Here is an 18,306-nt window from a genome sequence, read left to right on the forward strand (position 1 = left end):
AGCAGGGAGGCTGGATTTTTATTTTACTTTATTTTATTCTAAGTACAATGCAAAGCCCTTGGAGGGTTTTCAGCCTGAGAGTAAGGTGACCTGAATTACATTTAAGAAGATCGCTCTGGGCTCTGTGAACACGGATCAGCGGGAGAGCGTGCGTGGAAGCAGGGAGAGCAAAACAGAACAGTGGAGATGGTGAGGGCAGATCCCTGATATATCTATCGAAAAACAGAATCAAGAGTCCCCCTTCCCCACCAAAACAAAGATGCAGAGGGTGAGGGAAGGAGCTGGATATCGAGTGCTTCTAAGTTTCTCATTCAAGTAACAAGTGTGTCCTGTTGCCAATTCCTGACGGCAGAGTGGGGTGGGAGTTCAGAGTTCTTGTCCCTGTTAAACTTCATCCGGGGTGGTGGGCGTTTGCCGTCTCCCTTAAGGTAAACAAACTCTTCCTGTTCTTAAAGTCTCCCCTGAACTTCTCCGAATCAATCCAGTGGTCTTTCCTCAGGCCTCATTCTTCCTGGCTCCCTCTCCCCTTTAACCTGGATATACCTGGATGAGAAAGCAAGTTCAGGCAGGTTCATGTCAACCTATCTGTAACTTCCTCTGCCCATGCATGGCCAGCTTCCAGACTGCCCCCCTCTCAGCTGCACCTTCAGGCCGCTTCCTGGCTCACCATCTACACTGGATGCTCTTGACCCACTGAGTCTGAGTCTGCCTCCTCTTCTCCACTGGCTTCAGCTGCTGTTGAGGTTCACCCTTCCAGGCTGACTCTGGCCCTGGCTTCCCCTTAGTTCAGTTCCACGTCCGTGACTGCACAATACTTCCGCTGGGACAGGCTGCAGGCTTTACAGTGAAAGCACCTCCAGCGGAGGCAGCCTCTTGCAGGGCCAGACAGCTCTTTGCCATTGTCCTCGTCATCCCCACAGCCAGGCAGTACCCAGGCCCTCCCACCTTCCTCTTTTAAATGGCCCTTGCAACGCTCCCTCTCAATTTCCACCGCTCCCATTCTAGCCCATGCCTTGCTTTCAGTGTTTTCCTCCCAACACACCGATACAATGCCTGCCAGCATTCCCAGACTTCTGAACTAAGTCCTGGACTGTAGGAAGGGCAGAGACCCACACGTGGTTCATCCCCGAGTCCCAGCGTCAAGCACAAAGGAACACCGACCAAGCACTCGATACTGCTCCTTCCTCAAGGGCTCTCAGGGCTCCTCAGTGCAGATGTGACAAACACAAATGCCTCAGACAGGTCTCTCGAGCCCTCCACCATCGGTACGAATCCTCCTTTCCGGTCTGGTCTTCACTCCAGTGACTCTGGACCCTAGCAGGTCTCCCAAGTCCTCTTCCCCGGACTTCCCGGCTACTGATCACCTCCATTTGAAAAGTCTTAAGCTTTTCAGTATTTGGGGTTTTGCTGATGCCAAAACCCTACCCCTTCTGTGCTATCCATATCCCAGCGCACACCTTCCTCCTGCCTGGACTACCGGCGCCCAGCAGCCTCTTCCCCTCTGCACACCATTCCTTGGGTCGGCATGATCTGCTTGTGACATTTCTTCACTTCTGGTTCACTAACACACCACAGTCTCCCTGGTGACGGGGTTGAGGGGCACCACCGACTTGCTCTGCCTGTGGAGAGCTCACCTGTGGAGAGCTACAGAGCCCCTCATGTGTAGAAAGGGCTCTTGGCCGTGTTTTCGGGTCTACAGATTAGCTAAACTGACACAGACTGACACATCTGCCACACTCCCACAAAGGAAGAGGGAGAAGCCAGGATAGAAACATCTTTGTTCTGTCTGTACCAGATGAACAGGGAACGGGTGGAAGAGGGCATGCACAGACGTTAGAAAGAAAACAAGTCTAGAGCATCAGAATGGGGTACCATCCAACCTCTCCTCCTGTTGAGGGGGTGTTCATACCAACTGCCCCATAACACCGGCCACGTTCCCAGCAGAGTCCATTAAGAATGTCATCAACTCATTTCAGTTTGGGCGATAATTAACAGAGCTGCCTCTGGTATCAGTAACATATGGATTGGCATATAGATGAAGTGTAATTCACAATGTCTATATAAAATGCCATTTTTATACATATATACAGACTTATGCTCTTGTGTTGAGCAATTTCCAAAAGAAAATTTTTGTTTGGATCTCCACTCAGCAGGTTGTTCCCATCACTGCTGTCATATCCACATCCTGCCTCTCATCCCTGATCTCAAAAAAACAAAAACAAAAACAAAAACGAAAACAAGGGGCAAGAGCAAGGGACGGAGAAGAGAAGAAGCAGAACACTGCACTGGTCTTAGAGATCCAGAACCATCAGGCCGCTGAGAAAACCGGGGCTGCACGATACCATGGAAACAACAGGTGAATCTGGTCAAATCAGTCTGAATGTTGGCTCCTCCATTTACTGTGTGATCCAAGCTCACCAGGATTCAGTTCCCACAGCTGTAAAAGAGCAGTGCTATCCCTCACAGGACTGTTTTGAGGGTTAAATGGGAAAGTGCCAACCAGACCACATAGGTGCTCAAAGGCTTCAAGTCCAAAGACAGACCCAAACTGATCTCCGTCCCTGGTATTTCCCACTCACACAAAAGCAGGGCGGGCAAAGGGAAGCCACGGAAGAAGGTAATAAGTGGCTAACGAAACCACAACCGCCACCTGTTCTTCGCTCGCTTTGTGAGAGTCTCTGAGAGAGCAACAAGTCAACTCCAAGAACACTGCTTCCAGCCAGCTGGGCAGGGCTGCTGGGAGACACCGGGACCACCGGGAGGGCACAGACTCCTTCCCCAGCCTCCCAGGACTAGGTATGCAGTCACTGCCCAGCTGGGCACCAAATATCTTTTGTTCTGCCTCTATCCACACCAGTCAGGTCTTGGGCAGAAAATACCAGTTCAGCATTTGCAGGCCCATCGAGGGAAGCAATAAAAGGGTTCTTGCCAGGTTAAAAGGATGTGGCTTTTAAACACACGCACGCCACAGAGAATCCCTTTCCCCACACCCTTCCTTCTAATTTGGAGCAGTCTCCATCAAAGCAAGCGGGCTCCTCAGAAATCCCTACCAGCACCACTCCCAGCCTCAGCCAGGGGAGAGGTAGCCACACACACTCCCTTCCCTACGGGGCTGCCTCCTGCCCGGCCTTCGTCTTCGCTGCACTGTGTAGTGGTTCTCCCAGCAGCTAAAGCTAGTTGGCCTGAAAAGTTACAGCACTTCAGGGGACAGCGATGGAGCAGTCCAGGAGGGGCTGGGTTCACAGCGCTTCCTTTACTCCAGGGAGCTGCATTTTTCTAAGATTATTATTCCTTGGGCCAGCTGCTCAGCTACTCAGCGTCATTTCCCCTTTGGGTGGGAAAGTTCTTCCCATCTGCATTGATTTTCATTAGGACTTAAGCCTTTCGCTTCCCCTTTCATCTGCAGGTCTCACAATTAAAGCATGGCCTATGGAGCACAAAAATCAAGGCATATAAACTTAAGCGCTCAGAACTGTGGCTCAGAAGCCCTAAGCTGTTAATACACACACCAAGAAAAAGAAAATCTCTAGGACTTGGCATCGTCTCCATCTCCACCAGCTCAAACACCAGCGATGGATCTGAACAGCCAGCAGGATGATAGGTGGGTATGCAAATGGAGGACGTGCGGCCTAATGCTGGCAAACAAGCCACAGACGGAACACAAGCAAGGTTACTCAGCAATGAGACCCCCGGACTCTGCCAAGAGGAAAAGGGCTAGAAATGGCCCCCAAGGGAAAAAAGGACATCTCTGGCCCCTGCCATTGATGCCTGTGTATCCAGAAGCCCAAGCCATGAATGCCAGGCACCGACCACCTGTATCCCACAGCAGAAGGGGCTGTGGCAGTTTCCCTGACAATCAAAGGAAGCACATCATGTGTAAGACTTGGGGCTTATTACCAGCAGGAGCGAGCACCTCCCCAAACACAAAAACGTTACTGCAGAGCCTGGATGGCCATCTGTCAGGGGTGCTGAGAGGGCAGATACCCACATGGGACTCAGTGCAGACCAGAGGGCCTCTGGAGGTTCTCTCAGTGTTGAGACTTTGCTGCCTTGGGAAGTGACTGATTGTACTTTGTGATACATGGTGGCCAATCAAAAAGGGTCCAAAGAAAATCCTGAGAGGTTATTAGGAAACTCGGACTCACTGAAATCACTTATTGCTGGATTTCTTGTTCGTTGTTTCCTTTTCCCTCTAAGTGACATTGTTTGAGCCACCACCAGAAAACAAGCACAGGACATGCTCGCATCCTCAGCCGTGTTACTAGTGTCTAGCAGTTTTTAACAGGCAATCAATTTCCTTTCTTACTCTCACCGTTCTAACATCCCACCTGAGGCCCAGCCTTAGATCAGCTGAAGAGCAGGTGCATCTTGGGTGGGCTTTGTGGGGGTGCCAGGAGAGACCTGCTCAGGTAAGAGAAATTTTGGACTACTCTGGCTCCTGCTACCTGCTCTTGGGACTCCCACATGCATTCTTCCAGAGCCTCATGCACCCGAAGCCTCCATTGCTCTCTGCTCCCAAAATGCATCCAACGGGAAGGTTGCAAAGCCAGGACTAGCAGTGTTACCTGCCACATCTATGAAGAAGTGTGGGTCACTTAGGGCGGGAGGGGAGGATGTCCCAACTAGCAAAGGAGATCAGCCCCAATTCTTACCTGCTGAGTCCCCTAGGCTAATTCCCTCCACTGTTCCTCTCCCTGTGTAACACCCAGCTCTCTGTGATGTGTGAGGGGTCCCAGCCATGAGAAGGAATGAGACTCAAGTGCCAGCCTTATCCAGTCATGTCCCTGCAAGTTAGCATCCCTTCCACCTACCCCCAACAAGGCTGGGGCCCCACAGCTAAGAATGCCTGATCCCCAGCCAGAGAAACCTGCCTTCAGCTCCTGGGTGTCTCCTCCGAAATGGCCTCAATCCCCTACACCCGCTCTCCGTTTAGAAAATTGACAAAATACTATGCGGTGTTCCTTAGTTACTTTTCTAGTGTGAGAAAATCAGGGAATGTTCTCTTTTATGTTCTTGATTCTTTCTCGTGGAACTTAGAACAATATATGCTGTAAGTTATCTGAAGTTACACAGTGGGTAGGTCTCTGATAGGTCTTTTATAGCTTCTCTCTCCCCTCTCTTCCCTTACTGTTACTCAGTTTCTCAGTCTTGTGCCAGTGCCTTAGATATTCACAAGGACAAGGCATTCTGCAATGATGGGAGTACTCCTGAACGTGGAGTTGACTTTTTCCTGGGAGGTGTATTTTTTTTAAAAACATTTTTCTTATTTAGAGGAAGCATCCCTAGGTTCAATGAAGCAAGCTAATTCCTACGCGAGATAGTGTGTGTGATATGAGAAACTTAAAGTGCCAATTAGTTAGATGAAATCTTCTCAACCTTCACGTGAACTTCAAATCAATGCCTAGTGTTGCAAGCAACCTTGCTTTTCCAGGTAACCCTGAGAGAGAGCATGTGCCTGGTGTCACTCACAGGAAGGCAGTGGCTAACACCACCACATTGCTGACTAGTCAAAGCACTTTCATTTATTTTTACTTTCATTTTGTCACACCATCACTAGAAGGCTAGGAGAAACAGGGATCATTACTTCCATTTCACAGATGGAGACACCGAGATCAAAAGAGGTGACATTCTCAAGGTCACAATGGTGTCACAGTCAGAATTCCTAGGTCGTTGGCATTTCTTCCAGATCTAAAGAAGGAACTGGATAAAAGTCCAGAGCAGAGGGGGCAGGTCCCTTTCTGAGCAGGATAGGCAGGGGCTATGTATGGAGCAGCAGCCCATTGGGAAAGTAAGGGGAGGCTCAGGGGCAGTCCTGTGTCACCGTTTGCCTCGCAAGGGTTTGCCCTTGTAACTCCCCACCTCCACACTGTCCCCCCCCCCCCCCCCGCCCCGTCCCTCCTCTGCTTTTAGAGAGAACCAGTAGTGTTGTGTTTCCAACTACATCCTTTGTCCTTTACAATATTCTCAAGGCTAGAACCCTTAAATATCAGTTATTTATCTTCGAAAGTTACGCTCTGTATCTGGAGAGGCCATTTCTGTATCTATAGGAAAAGACTGGGATTGGGGAATTGACGGGAAGATGTTACCACCTCCGAGGTGGGAGAAGCGCCTTTGGAAGGTTGGTGGGGCGGAGGTTCTTTTCTTTTTGTTAAAGGGAGGTGTCGGGGAAGAGGTCCAGGGTACGCCACGGAAGACAAGTTTTCTTCCATGGGTGGGGGGAGAACAGGTCGGTCACACCCCCCAGTCCCGCCACCAGCGATGGAGTCCAGGACAGCACTCTCCCCGCTCGCCACCCTCCCTCGCGGCCCACCCCCGGGGTCCCCAGCGGCCCAGGTAAGCGGGGCGGGGGATGGGGGCGGCCGGGACCGAGCGCGCGGAGGGGCCTAGGGCGGGGGATGCGGCCCCGAAGCGCGCCCACGCCCCCCGCCCGAGGCTTCCCGGCGCCCGGCCGCGGCTCTCACTCACCCGCGCTCCCGCCTTGGGGGGCCCGGCGCGAGCGTCCCCGGCGTGTGGCGGCGGCCGGCCCGAGGGCCGTGCGGCTGGGGCCGGGGGGCGCGGGCCCGCGGCGCTCCCGGGGCGGCGTGGGCGGCGTCGGCTCGCGCTCGGGGCCGGGCTCGGGCTCGGGCGGCCGCGCCAGCCCCGCTCCTGCGAGGGGCGCCCGGCTCGGCGCGCGGCGGGCCGGGGAGGGCGGCTGCCCCCACGTCCCGGGGGCGGCCGGCGGCGGCAGCAGCAGCAGCAGCAGCAGCGGCAGCGGCAGCAGCAGCAGCGGGAGCGGGAGCGGCGGCGAGGCCATGGTGGCGGCGCCCGCCCGCGCTCACATGCCCGGCGCGCGGGGCGGGCGCGGGGCGGCCGCGGGTGCGAGGGAAGCGGGCGGCGGGCGCCGCGCGGGGCCGGGGAAGTGAGCGAAGTGAGGCTGCGAGCGCAGTCCCCGCCTCAAAAGTTGTGGGGAGCCGCGGGAGGGCGGCCGGGGCCGGGCGGGCGCGGCGGAGGCGGAGGCGGCCCCGGCGCCGCTACATGCTAATTAGCCCGGGCGGGCCGCGGGCGGGCGGGCGGCTCCTCCTCGGGTTGACATCACCGGCCGAGCGCGGCCGGGCCCGGGGGCGGGGAGAGGGCAGGAAGGGGGCGGGGGCCGGCCGGGGACCGCGGGGTGAGGGCCACGCTGCCGGCCAACTTCGGTCACACTCACACACGCCCTCCCCACCCCCATCACTGCTACTTTGCCACTGGGAGAAAAAATCAGAAAAACCGAGTCCTCCGAATTTCCCAACTCCTTAAATGCACAGTAAATGGGTAAAAAGCAGGTACTGGGTGATGTGATTTGCACTAACTGGATTGTACAAAGTGCTTTGATATGTGAGAGAAGTGGAACCTGTTGCCCTGCTCCTCACAGCGCGCGGTCACTGCCCCTTGCTCGTTTGAACTGCCCTCCCCACCCCCAACCCCGTTCCCGCCACCACCACTACTCCTCTGGGCTGGTGCTGGGTTCGCTGTTGCCAAGCCTAGCGCCTCGCCCTGTGGCCAACCCGAGAGTCATCCTATCCCCAGCGCCTTCTCAAGTCCGGACTCCAACCCCATCGGACCACTGCTCCGATGTGAACTTTGGCTCGCACCAAGAGTTCGGCAGAAATGTCACCTCCCGGACACCCGAACAGGCCGCAGGGAAAAGAAAACTGTGAATTCAGGCACGGCTAGGCGAACTCGTAATCAGAAAAAGGGCCGCAGATCAAAAAATTAAACAGAAGGACACACAGGGATCACTGAATTTTAAATGAAAACTTTCAGGGGAGAAATTCAAAGATTTAATGAAAACAACATTTCCTGGCAAATGAAGTTCCATTTGTGTCCATATCCCTTCCCTTCCCGGTAAATAAACGTCTAAATTTTAGGGACTGCAAGAGTCTTTACTTCTAGGTGAAGAAAGAGGGGCTCAAAATGGGAAAATAATTGACTCAAAATTCTGAAGCTAGACCCAAAGATTAAGAGGTTTACCTGTAAAGGACTGTGTGGCATTATTAATTCTGGTCCCATAATACAGAATTTGCAATAATCTAGACGATGTCTCAACTGAAATGGAACACTGGAGTTCCTTGGGGAATCTCTTCGGTTCCACTGGGGACTCCTATCTGACCACCAGATGCTCAGAAAACTATGAGTATGGACTTCCCTTTCAGGCCTGGCTCTCCACCCCATTTCTCCGCTCCTCTCTGCTGTCTCCAGAGCTCCATGACCCCCTCCTCCAGGGCCATGAGCACATCATGGTGTCCGGGACAGCTGCAGATGGATCTAGGCCCACTTTCTAGTGATTCAGTCCAAGTGAGTCACTTGGCAGAAAACATAAAGGATACTGTGTATAAACAACCTCACCTTAAAAGGGGGAGTGGGGAGTAACGATTTGGTTTTGTTTTATTTTGTTTTGAACAACCACAAGACAAACCCAACTTGCCAGGGCTCTCACATGGAGTTTCCAGGTCTTTCCAAGAAAGTACCATACAATGATCCCCTGTAAGTAACCTGATTTGCTCTCGTGGCCCCAGCTCAACTTCTCAGGATCCTCTTCTCATATTAACAGGCAGAACTACCCAGCTGTCCAGAAGCAGCCAGACAAGCCCCAACAAGCCAAGACACTGCACTCAGAGGTTCTGGTCACCACCACCCCCTCCCTTCCTCGGAGTACATTTCACATAGGACAGGTCGCCCTTCCAGGCAACCAGTAACAACATTTAAGGGTTTAATGGCTTCTCATGTGGATTCAGAGATTCCACTAGAGAGTCTGTGTTTCATTACCAAAGCCCAAGGAGCAAACATGCACGTGGGACATGTCCCTCCCTTTTGGGCACCACAGATCTCTCTCTCTCTCTCTAATCTCCTCTCTGCCTTCTAAGAGAAATAACCAAGCACGCATCATGTCAGCTGGGAAGGGCTTAACCTGTGGAGGAGGAGGGGAAGATGCAGGAGAACCTGGAAAGACTGAACACGGTGAAATGGACCCTGGCACTTTTTCATCTCCTTCTAGGACAGAATAAGAGAAAACAGCAGGAGAGACTTGGAGGCAGATAGAACCTTAGAAAGAGTAGTCAGCTTGGTCTTGGAGCCCTGGCTTCTTGTCCTGACTTTACCATTGTTTAACTGTGTGATCTCAGCCTCTGTTTCCTCATCTGTGAAACAAAGACTGCCTGAGATGATTGCTAAGGAGTGCTCCAGCTCTGGTGTTTTAGGGTTCAGTAAAGACCTCTGACACAGTTAGCAAGGAGGTATGAAACGGGTGTTTAAGGACATTTGTGGTGTTTCCTTCCCAGGGATATAAAAATCCAAATAAGATTTTTGGTCACCCTAGATGGCTTTGAAGAGGCCCTATCTGGAGGCAGGGGACAAATCAGATGACCTTTCAGATGTCTCCCAGCGCTAGGAATCTACTGATCTAAAATGAAACAGTCGGGAAGCCAGCTTGGACCTGGTTCCCAGATGGAGTGAGTTAGGAGTCAGGCATTCCTAACCTCTCCATGGGTGGGAGTGGGGACACTCCGAAGTGGTTGACAGTGAACTCAGCAGTAGGCCAGGTGTCTCTACCACCCAATACTGCATGTGGTCAGAGTTTCTGCAGGGGCTTTCTGTCTCTGCCTGCGTTGGTTAGATGAGGTTTCGGCCAGACTGCAGGACTACAGGCCCCCAAGTGCTACAGCCTCACATCACAGATGTTTTCTTCTTCTGGTTCTCCTAACAGCCTTAGGCACTGACATTCAGGTCAGCGGCTTGCTCTTTTCCACACAGCCTTCCAAGGATCCACACCATGGCAGCTCTACCATTCTCAATGTATGGCTTCCAAGGTTGCCCTTGGAAGTGGCATCCCAATCAGCCAGAGGTGGAAAGAACATGGAGGTGTGAGCATGGGAGGTTTTAAAGGGCCAGGCCTGGAAGTGGCATCCTTCATTTCCTCTTCCACCCCACTGGAGAGAACATGGTCACATGGCTCACCAAACTGCAACGGGGTCTGGGAAATGCAGTCTAGCCATATGGGCAAAGAAGGGGAGAAGGGATGTGGGTAGACAGCTAGCAGTCTGTGACCTACCACTCACTATCAGAAGGGCAGGGGAAGGAACGGGAGGGTAAAGGATTTTCATTGCTTTGGCCTCAGTTTCCTCCTTCATAAAACAAGGGTGCTGAGTCAGATGATCTCTGAGGGCCCATCTGCTTTAGCATTCTGTGGTTCCAAGAGCTGATGAAATGTCCTTCTGCACCAAAGTAAACAAGCCTACAGACTCCTGCTGCAGCTTATCCTTGGCCTGAGGAGCTGTCCTCTGCCAACTAGTGTGGCTGGTGCGACCCCGTAGAGAGGGCTTTAGGTTCTCTCCAAGTTCTGTTCCCAAACTGTTCTCACTCCTTGGCCAAGTCCAGTGGTCTCCATTGGCCTCAGTCTCCCCACCTGTAGAGTGGGGAGAGAAATCGTTACCCTATGCTGCATCCCGGGTTGGTCTGAGGATGTGATGAGATCACTGTCCAGAAGGCACAGAGCTCTTCCAACTGAAGCACTCCACAAGATGCTCTAATTGTAACCAGAGCCTTTAATAACACTGCACTCTGCTCAGGCCTGACGTGTGCCCAGATCCTTAGGACAGCGCCTGTAGGATTCGTGGCAGTGTGGGGTGGCATTGCCATGGATGGGATACAGTGGTGGCTGCATAGCAGTCACATCACAGGACTAGGATCCCTGAGGGCTGAGATCAGCCAGCAGACACCTGGATTGAGCTTCATCCGGGGGTGGTGAGCGGGGCCCAGACAGCACCGTCTCCTCTGGCGTGCTCCTCTTCTATGTACTCATCACCCCATTATACCCTGAGTCTGTTTAGTCATCCTCTTGTTGGGTTGTCCCCTGCCCCCATCCCCCAATTTATGAGCTGCTTTCTGAGAAGCTCCGTGCCTCATTCATCTCTGTATCCCCAGACTCCAACACAGTACCTTCTTTCTTTTATTTGTCATTCAACAAATATTTACTAAGTGGCTACTTTGTGCCTAGCATTGTGCTGGATGCTGGGTGAGTCTCAGACTTCATAGGCCTTAAAGTTTGGAGAAGACAGACAGTAATCAAAAGAACATAAATGTAAATTTGTCATTGTGGAAAGCGCCCGGAAGGAGAACACTTGGGAGGGGTCTTCAGTTTTCCTGTAAACCTGAGATTGAGCCACCCTCTGAAAGCCGAATAGGCAATTAATAGGCTGTTCATCAGGCAAAGGAGAGCAGGGACACTATGTGCAAAGGTCCTGAGGCAGGAAGAACTGGGATAAATGTAAAACACCAAAAGAAAACTAATGTGGCTGGAGCACAGAGTGAGGAAGAGGGAGGGAAGTGAGGTTTGAGATCTTGATAGCAACCAGATCAGACAGACCCTAACAGCTAATTTCAAAGGTTTTTGCTTCACATTAAGAATTTAGGGAAGTCATTTTAAGGCTTTAAGTTGGGGAGGTAGGGTGAGGTGGGAGTGGAAAAGAGAAAGGGGGTGAGGAGTGACATGATTTGCAACAGAATAATAAATCATTATTCTGGCTATGATAAGGGGAATGAATGACTTAGAAACAAGAGCTGATGTCTGAACTCTTGGAGTCCAAGTGGGAAATTATAATTCTTGGACAAGGATGATAGAAATCAGTTCACAGAAGAGATCTGAGATTGTACGAGGCAAAATCCATAAGATATGTTGATGGATGTGGAGGATGAGGGGGAAGAGGTCAAAGATTTCCTGAGTTTTTAGCCTTCACGACTGGCTGGATGGTAGTACCATTCACAAGGAGAGGAAACAGCGTAGGACAACTAGATCTTTGAGGTTAAGATCATTAACTTTGTTTTGGACTTGGGTCTGGGTGACTCTGAGATATCTGAGTAGCAATGTCAAGTGTGCATTTAGATGTGCAGATGTGGAGCTGAAAGGAGAGGTCCAAGTCTGCGGTCCAGATCTGCACACAAGGGAATGAGATCACCTAGAAAAGAGAGCACTATGGTAAGTGAAGAGAACCTAAAAACGAGCCCTGGGGCCACAAGATGAAATGGCTGGGGAGAGGAGACTGAGCCAGGAGGAGATGGGGAAGGAGCCACACAGATGTGGGAGGAGACCCAGGAGAAAGTCACGTCACTGGAGCAAAGGGAAGGAGATGTTGATTAACAGTATGTGACCCTGATGAAGGGTCAAGTAAGGTGAAGACCGAAAATACCCATTGGCTTTAGCAACATGGAAGTCCCCTCTGACCATAATAAGGAAGGTATGAATGTAGCAATTGGAGCAGAGGCAGCAACAGAGTAGGGAGGGCGGGAAATGAAGAAACCACACTGGTAAGATGATGTATCAAGAGAGTCTGGCTTTGAAGGGGAAGAATGAAGGAGTAGGGAAGTTTTCCTTACTTTTAGGGGAAGAATTTGAACATGGAAAGGGTCTATGTGGGAGAGAGAAAATCAGAGCTCTACGGAAGAGAAAAGATGGTGGTCAGGATAAGGTTTCTGAGAAGCAGGAGGAGATAGAATTCCTAGCACAGGCAGAGGGACTGGCCTTGGAAGGAGGAAAAGAGGAGAGGGGGCACAGCGAAGGGGTCTGGATTTCTGGCTGAGGACTTCCATTTTCCTTATTAAATAACAAATATAAGATATCTGCTAAGTGTGAAGGGACTGAAGCAGGAGCAGGGAGCTGAGGGATTTGAAATTCTGAGGAACACAAATATATTCATTCACTTCCTGCAGTTGCTATCACAAAGTACCACAAACCTGGTGGCTTAAAACAACAGAAGTTTATTCTCTCACAGACCTGGAGGCTGGAAGTTCAAAATCAAGGAGTCAGCAGGGCCAGGCTCCCCCCTGAAGGCTCTAGGGGAGAATTCTTCCTTGCTTCGTCCTAATTTCTTTATTCTTTTTTAAGTTTATTTATTTTGAGACAGAGAATGGTAAAGGGATAGAGAGAGAGAGGGAGAGAGAGAATCCCAAGGAGTCTATGTGCTCACAGTGCAGAGCCTGGTGCAGGGCCCGATGTCACCAACTGTGAGGTCACAGCCTGAGCCGAAATCAAGAGTCAGATGTTTAACCGACTTAGCCACCTAGGCACCTCGCTTCATCCTAATTTCTGGTGGTTGCCAGTGATCCTTGGTATTCCTTGGCTTGTGCACACATCACTGTAGTGACATGGCCTTCTCCCTTCGTGTCTGTGTCTTCACATGGCCTTCTTAGAAGGACAACAGTCATTGGATTTAGGGCCCAGCCTAATCCGGGATTGTCTCCTTTTCACTTGATTACATCTGCAAAGACCTTTTCAAGTAAAGTCACATTCACAGGTACCAGGGGTTAGGACTTGAACATATCTTTTTGGGGACACCAGTTTACCCAGGATGATGAAGACATTTAGAAATAGTTGTAGAGTGAGAGAAACGTGCTAGAATACCCAGCTCTGTCAAGGGTTCACGGATGTTAGTGGAGAGCGTCCAGCAGCACTAGCTGTTCCCAACTTGCCCCTCGTTGCTGACCAGTGTCCAGCATCCCTGGCCTGAGCTGGAGCACCTTAGCCTGTCCCACTTCGGGGTAGATTCCCTCCCACCAGGAACAAAGACTTCTGACCTCCCTTGACATCCCCTCCCCTCCTGTCTCAGTCTCTCCATCCCACTCAGTATAAGAACCTCTGCAAACAGAAGCAACCGACCCTGGAAGCACGTGGCTTACAACAGAGGAGGGAGGATTTAAGCCCCCCCGGCACACTTACTACACCAGCACCATTTTTGTTCAGAGACCCAGAAACAGAAGAAGCCTACTGTCCCCTTTCTGAAATGTCAGGAATGGTTTCATTTTGCCCAGGTCCAGCTGAGCTGCTTGCTGGACCCCAGGCCTCGGGAGCCCTCGCTGCATCTCCACCAGCTGGTGTATTTGCCTTGAGGGCCAAGGTGAGATATAAACACCACAATTCCACCGCAAACCGCTGGGACCTCCTCCAGGGAGGAAGGCTTGCTCATGGCTTGGCCAGGCTCCCAAGCATCATGTACGGCAACCCTGAGTTCTAACTTAGACAGCTTGGGGTGGGTCCTCGAATGACCTTCCGTTTCTTGTCTGCCCATCTGAAAGGACCACTGCATTCCAAATAACATTCCTCCGATAAAATCGGTTACACACTGGAAACGTCAATGAGCCAGGAACATTCTCCGACGCAACAGGATTTTGATAAAGTGGTCTTATTTTGCAAAATCTTCCAGCATGAAAAATCCTCCCCGGAGCAGGCAGGGAAATTCCTAGGATGCCAGGACACTGGGCAAAGTGGCCAGGGCCCTAGGGAAAGAGCAGAACACTCAGAGGTGAACTTCCCACTGCGGGCAGAGGGGCCTGGGGTTTCAGGCATCATTTCATTCAGTCAATAAGTCGATACCTATTTGATGAGTGCCTCCCAAGCGCCGGGCCCTGATCCTGAGTCACTGGGGAGCCAATGTCTTCATGTGATTGCAAAGCTCCCCTGCCTTTCAGCAAGCAGTGGCAATCCAGTGGTGATCAGGTGCAAGACCCACACCTTTATCTCTCAGCTGGATTCCCCCTGCCCCCTTGCCGCTCCTCTTTGCCTTGTGCAGTGAGTCTGGGGGGTTTCACCTTCCTCTATGGCTCCTTGGGCTCCCCCCTTGCCCCCTGCCATTCTTTTGGCCTTTCTCTTTTGCTTTCTGTTCAAAGGTGTCGCCTCCATGGGGCTGTTTCTGCTTACTTCCATCTCTACTTTTCTTCACATCTCACTCTGCATCAGTGAGTGCCTCCCTGGTCATCCGTATCCCTACTTCTCCATCAGGCTCCTTTTTTTTTCTCTCTCTCTCTCTCTCTTTGTATGGTTTTCTGCCAATCACCTAGCTCATGCCTGATCTTTCTGTCCTTCTCTTTTCTGTTTCTTCTCTTTAACACACCATTACTTAGAACTAAAGGTGTTTAAAAAAATATTTGTGTTATCAACTTTTACATTCGCTGGGTTTTATTTTTAAAGTCATTGGAAGACCATGTGTACTTCTGTGTTGTCTGAATTTCTCACAAGGGCATGAGCAACTATTTGAAACTTTTTATTAAAATATGATCTACAGGGGCACCTGGGTGGCTGTCAGTTAAGCATCTGACTTTGGCTTAGGTCATGATCTCACAGTTCATGAGTTCCAGCCCCGTGTTGGGCTCTGTGCTGACAGCTTGGAGCCTGGAGCCTGCTTCAGATTCTGTGTCTCCCTCTCTCTCTGCCCCTCCCCAGCTCACAATCTGTCTCTCTCTCAAAAATAAATAAACATTAAAAAAATTTTTTAAATAAAATATTATATACATAGAGGGGTGCCTGCGTGGCTCAGTTGGTTGAGCATCCAACTCTTGATTTTGGCTCAGGTCATGATCTCACAGTTTGTGGGTTCGAGCCCCGTGTCGGGCTCTGCGCTGACAGTACAGAGCCTGCTTGGGATTCTCCCTCTCCCTCTGCCCCTCTCCCCCTCAAAATAAATTAAACTTCAAGAAAATAAGCAGAGAGAAAAGTACACCTGTGCCATAAATATGCCATGCGGAGCTCAATGAACAGAGCGTTTGTGTGGTTAGCACTCAAAGGGAGAGATACCCATGTTCCCTTCCACTCTCCACCCCCACGGGTCACTGCCATCCCGAGTTCTTTCAGCATGGGTTAAACTAAATAACAGTTACATTATGAGTCTCATGATTTATCTGTTTTTAAAATTTGGAAAAAAGGAATATTTGAAGCTGTGGCTTCTAATCTCTGACCCACTGTGGACAATAAAAGATAAGTAAATCTCTCAAAGATAATAAATAATTAAAAAAAGATAATAAATGTCTCAAAATGTCCTGTTTCCAAAGGTCTTTGTTTCACATGAGCAAGCGGAAACATCGGGCCTGTGACATCTTTTGCTCCTTCCGAGTGGCCTCGGGGGTTGGGGGCTCCTTGTCAAGACAGCAGTAAAAACTCCACTGACTGAGCTGCAGGGACCTGAGCGATAGGCCCAGGACCTGCAAGAGGAGGGATGTGCCTGCAGAAGACACACAGAAGGCCAAACCCGAACTCATCTTCGGACACCAGCCCAGTGCCCTCTCCTCTACCTTGAACCATCCCCACTTTGTAAGGAGAGGATTGGAAGAGTGTGGGACAGGAAACAGGGCTGCATGCCTGCTAGTGGAGCAAATCTAAGGCTGGGTGCTCTGTGCTCTCTGCCAACAGGGGGTCATTTACTCGTGTAGGGAAACGGATGCTGTCCATACACTGGTGTGGAGGCAGGCTAGGAACACACCCAGTTCTTCCTCCCCACCCAACCCAAATAGATCCTGTGCTCTCAGGGGCGCCTGCCTGGGTGGCTCAGTCAGTTAAACGTCTGATTTCCGCTCAGGTCATGAACTGGTGGTTCATGAGTTGGAGCCCCACGTCAGGCTCGGTGCTAACAGCTCAGAGCCCAGAGCCTGCTTCGGATTCTGTGTCTCCCTCTCTCTCTGTTCCTCCCCTGCTCACACTCTGTCTCTCTCTCTCTCTCTCTCAAAAATAAAGAAAGATTTGAAAAAAGAAAAAAAACAAAACCTGGGCGCTCAGGCTCACACTCTGCAGGGACCTCTCCCAACACTTGCAGCCCTGTGCTTGGTGCTCTGGGGAGGCAAACCTACAGGGTCCCTGCCCTTGTCTGAGTGGGGAGAGAAGGGTGGTCTGAATGAGAGAGAGCAATTTGGGAAGAGGCCACATGTGTGAGAAGGGTTCTGAGCAGGATCTCCTGCGGAGATGGAGAAATGAATGAGAGTATGAAAACTAGGCATCAGACAGACCAGTGATTCTCAATCCTGGCTGGGTATTAGAATTGCCAAGTGAGTTTTTACAAAATGCCAGTGCTTAGAACCCACCTACGTAATCCAAATCTCTGGCTATGGGGCTGGGGCATCAGTAGTCTTCAAAAGCTCCCAGGTGATTCTAATGTGCATCCAAGGTTGAAAACCACTGCCTTAAACTTAGTGCAGTGGGCAGGAGAGACTCAGTGTAAGCTTACAGCAGTAGAGGGATGTGATCAAAGTGGTTGCTCAAGAAGCATTTAGTGAGCACCTACTCAGTACCAACAGGCACCATGCTAGGCTCTGGGTACACAGAGATGAGGAAGATAGATATAGTCTCTGCCCTCGACTGGCCAGCAGATTAGGAGAAAGTACAGACCTACAAGTAAGTAGAAGAAGTTATTTTACAAAAGTATGAAGCAAGTCCTCTAAGAACATTGAGGATTTTCTGGAGAAAGCTTTCTTAGGTAATATCAGAATTTTTTCCTGAAGGAGTTTGTCGAGCAAAGAAAACAAAAGAGAACACTTTCAGTGCAAGAGAGAGTATATGACACGGGTGCTAAGGACTACAGCAGGGACAAGACTCTGGAAAGAATGGTGAAAGCAAACACCAAGGCCCTGATTCTACTTGAGCTCTCAGTATCTGAGAGATGAGCTCAGGAAGGGGGAGGTAGGGACACCAGTGAGGAGCCTCAGTAGTGATTCAGACAGGAAGCGATGGAGGCCTGGACCAAAGAATTGATGGCGGGAATGAAGAAGAGTGCAACCCAAGAGACATTTCCAAAAAGGGCAGCAGAGGGACACCGGGGCAGCTCAGTTGGTTGGGCATCCGACTTTGGCCTAACTCATGATCTCGCTGGTCCTGAGTTCTAGCCCCACGTTGGGCTCTGTGCTGACAGCTCAGAGCCTGGAGCCTGTTTCAGATTCTGTGTCTCCCTCTCTCTCTCTCTCCTCCTCCCCTACTCGCACTCTGTCTTTCTCTCTCAAAAATAAATAAATACTTAAAAAAATTTAAAAAAAAGGGGGGGGGCAGCAGAATTTGGTAGCAGAACAGATGTAAGGAGAAAGAGAGAGACAAAGACAAACTAATTTTGGACAGCAGGACAACACGATACCATGGCCTTTGCAAAGATGGGACACCAGGTAGATTACATGAATTTCACCGAACTCCAAGACATCCACATGGAGATGTGTTCAAAAGGTTAACTGAAGGGCAGAAGCTGGAAGCTGGGTTGTAGAAGGTAAGGAGGGAAAGTAAGGAGAGAAGGTGAAATATCCAGGTGTAAACCCTCTCTATACCAGTCATTTGGACACAAAAGAAAGAAAAATGGGATGGGACACAGCAGATCAGGCAAAGGTGTGTATTTGCCAGGACTGACCCGTGGGTGGTGGAAACAGGAGGAATTAGGAGGAAACAGGGGTTGCTGAGGAGCTAGGTAGGTCCATGAGGTACAAAAGCATGGCATACAACAAAAGAGGGGACTTTACCTTTAGGAAGGATGGGTGTTCACAGATGTCTGAGAAAAC

The 18,306-nt window shown here is 50.8% G+C and overlaps 1 protein-coding gene and 1 long non-coding RNA gene across 3 annotated transcripts in view; one reads left to right on the forward strand and one right to left on the reverse strand.

Annotated features, from left to right (window-relative positions):
* HEG1 (heart development protein with EGF like domains 1) overlaps nt 1-6,930 on the reverse strand; it is a 90,525-nt gene extending 83,595 nt beyond the window's left edge. The window contains exon 1 of one of the 2 annotated variants that reach the window (XM_045037045.1): nt 6,466-6,930. In XM_045037045.1, coding sequence (XP_044892980.1) covers nt 6,466-6,793 — 328 coding nt within the window. In that variant the 5' untranslated portion in view covers nt 6,794-6,930. The remainder of the gene's footprint in view (nt 1-6,465) is intronic. The other variant, XM_045037046.1, reaches the window with a different exon arrangement.
* LOC123379974 lies at nt 2,576-12,719 on the forward strand. The gene is made up of 3 exons (XR_006585115.1): nt 2,576-2,796; nt 3,407-6,333; nt 7,546-12,719. It is a non-coding gene; the product is annotated as an uncharacterized LOC123379974 (long non-coding RNA).
* The last annotated feature ends 5,587 nt before the right edge of the window (nt 12,720-18,306 follow it).

The sequence above is a fragment of the Felis catus genome, chromosome C2 (genome assembly GCF_018350175.1).
Source record: "Felis catus isolate Fca126 chromosome C2, F.catus_Fca126_mat1.0, whole genome shotgun sequence".
NCBI classification, from domain to species: Eukaryota; Metazoa; Chordata; class Mammalia; order Carnivora; family Felidae; genus Felis; species Felis catus.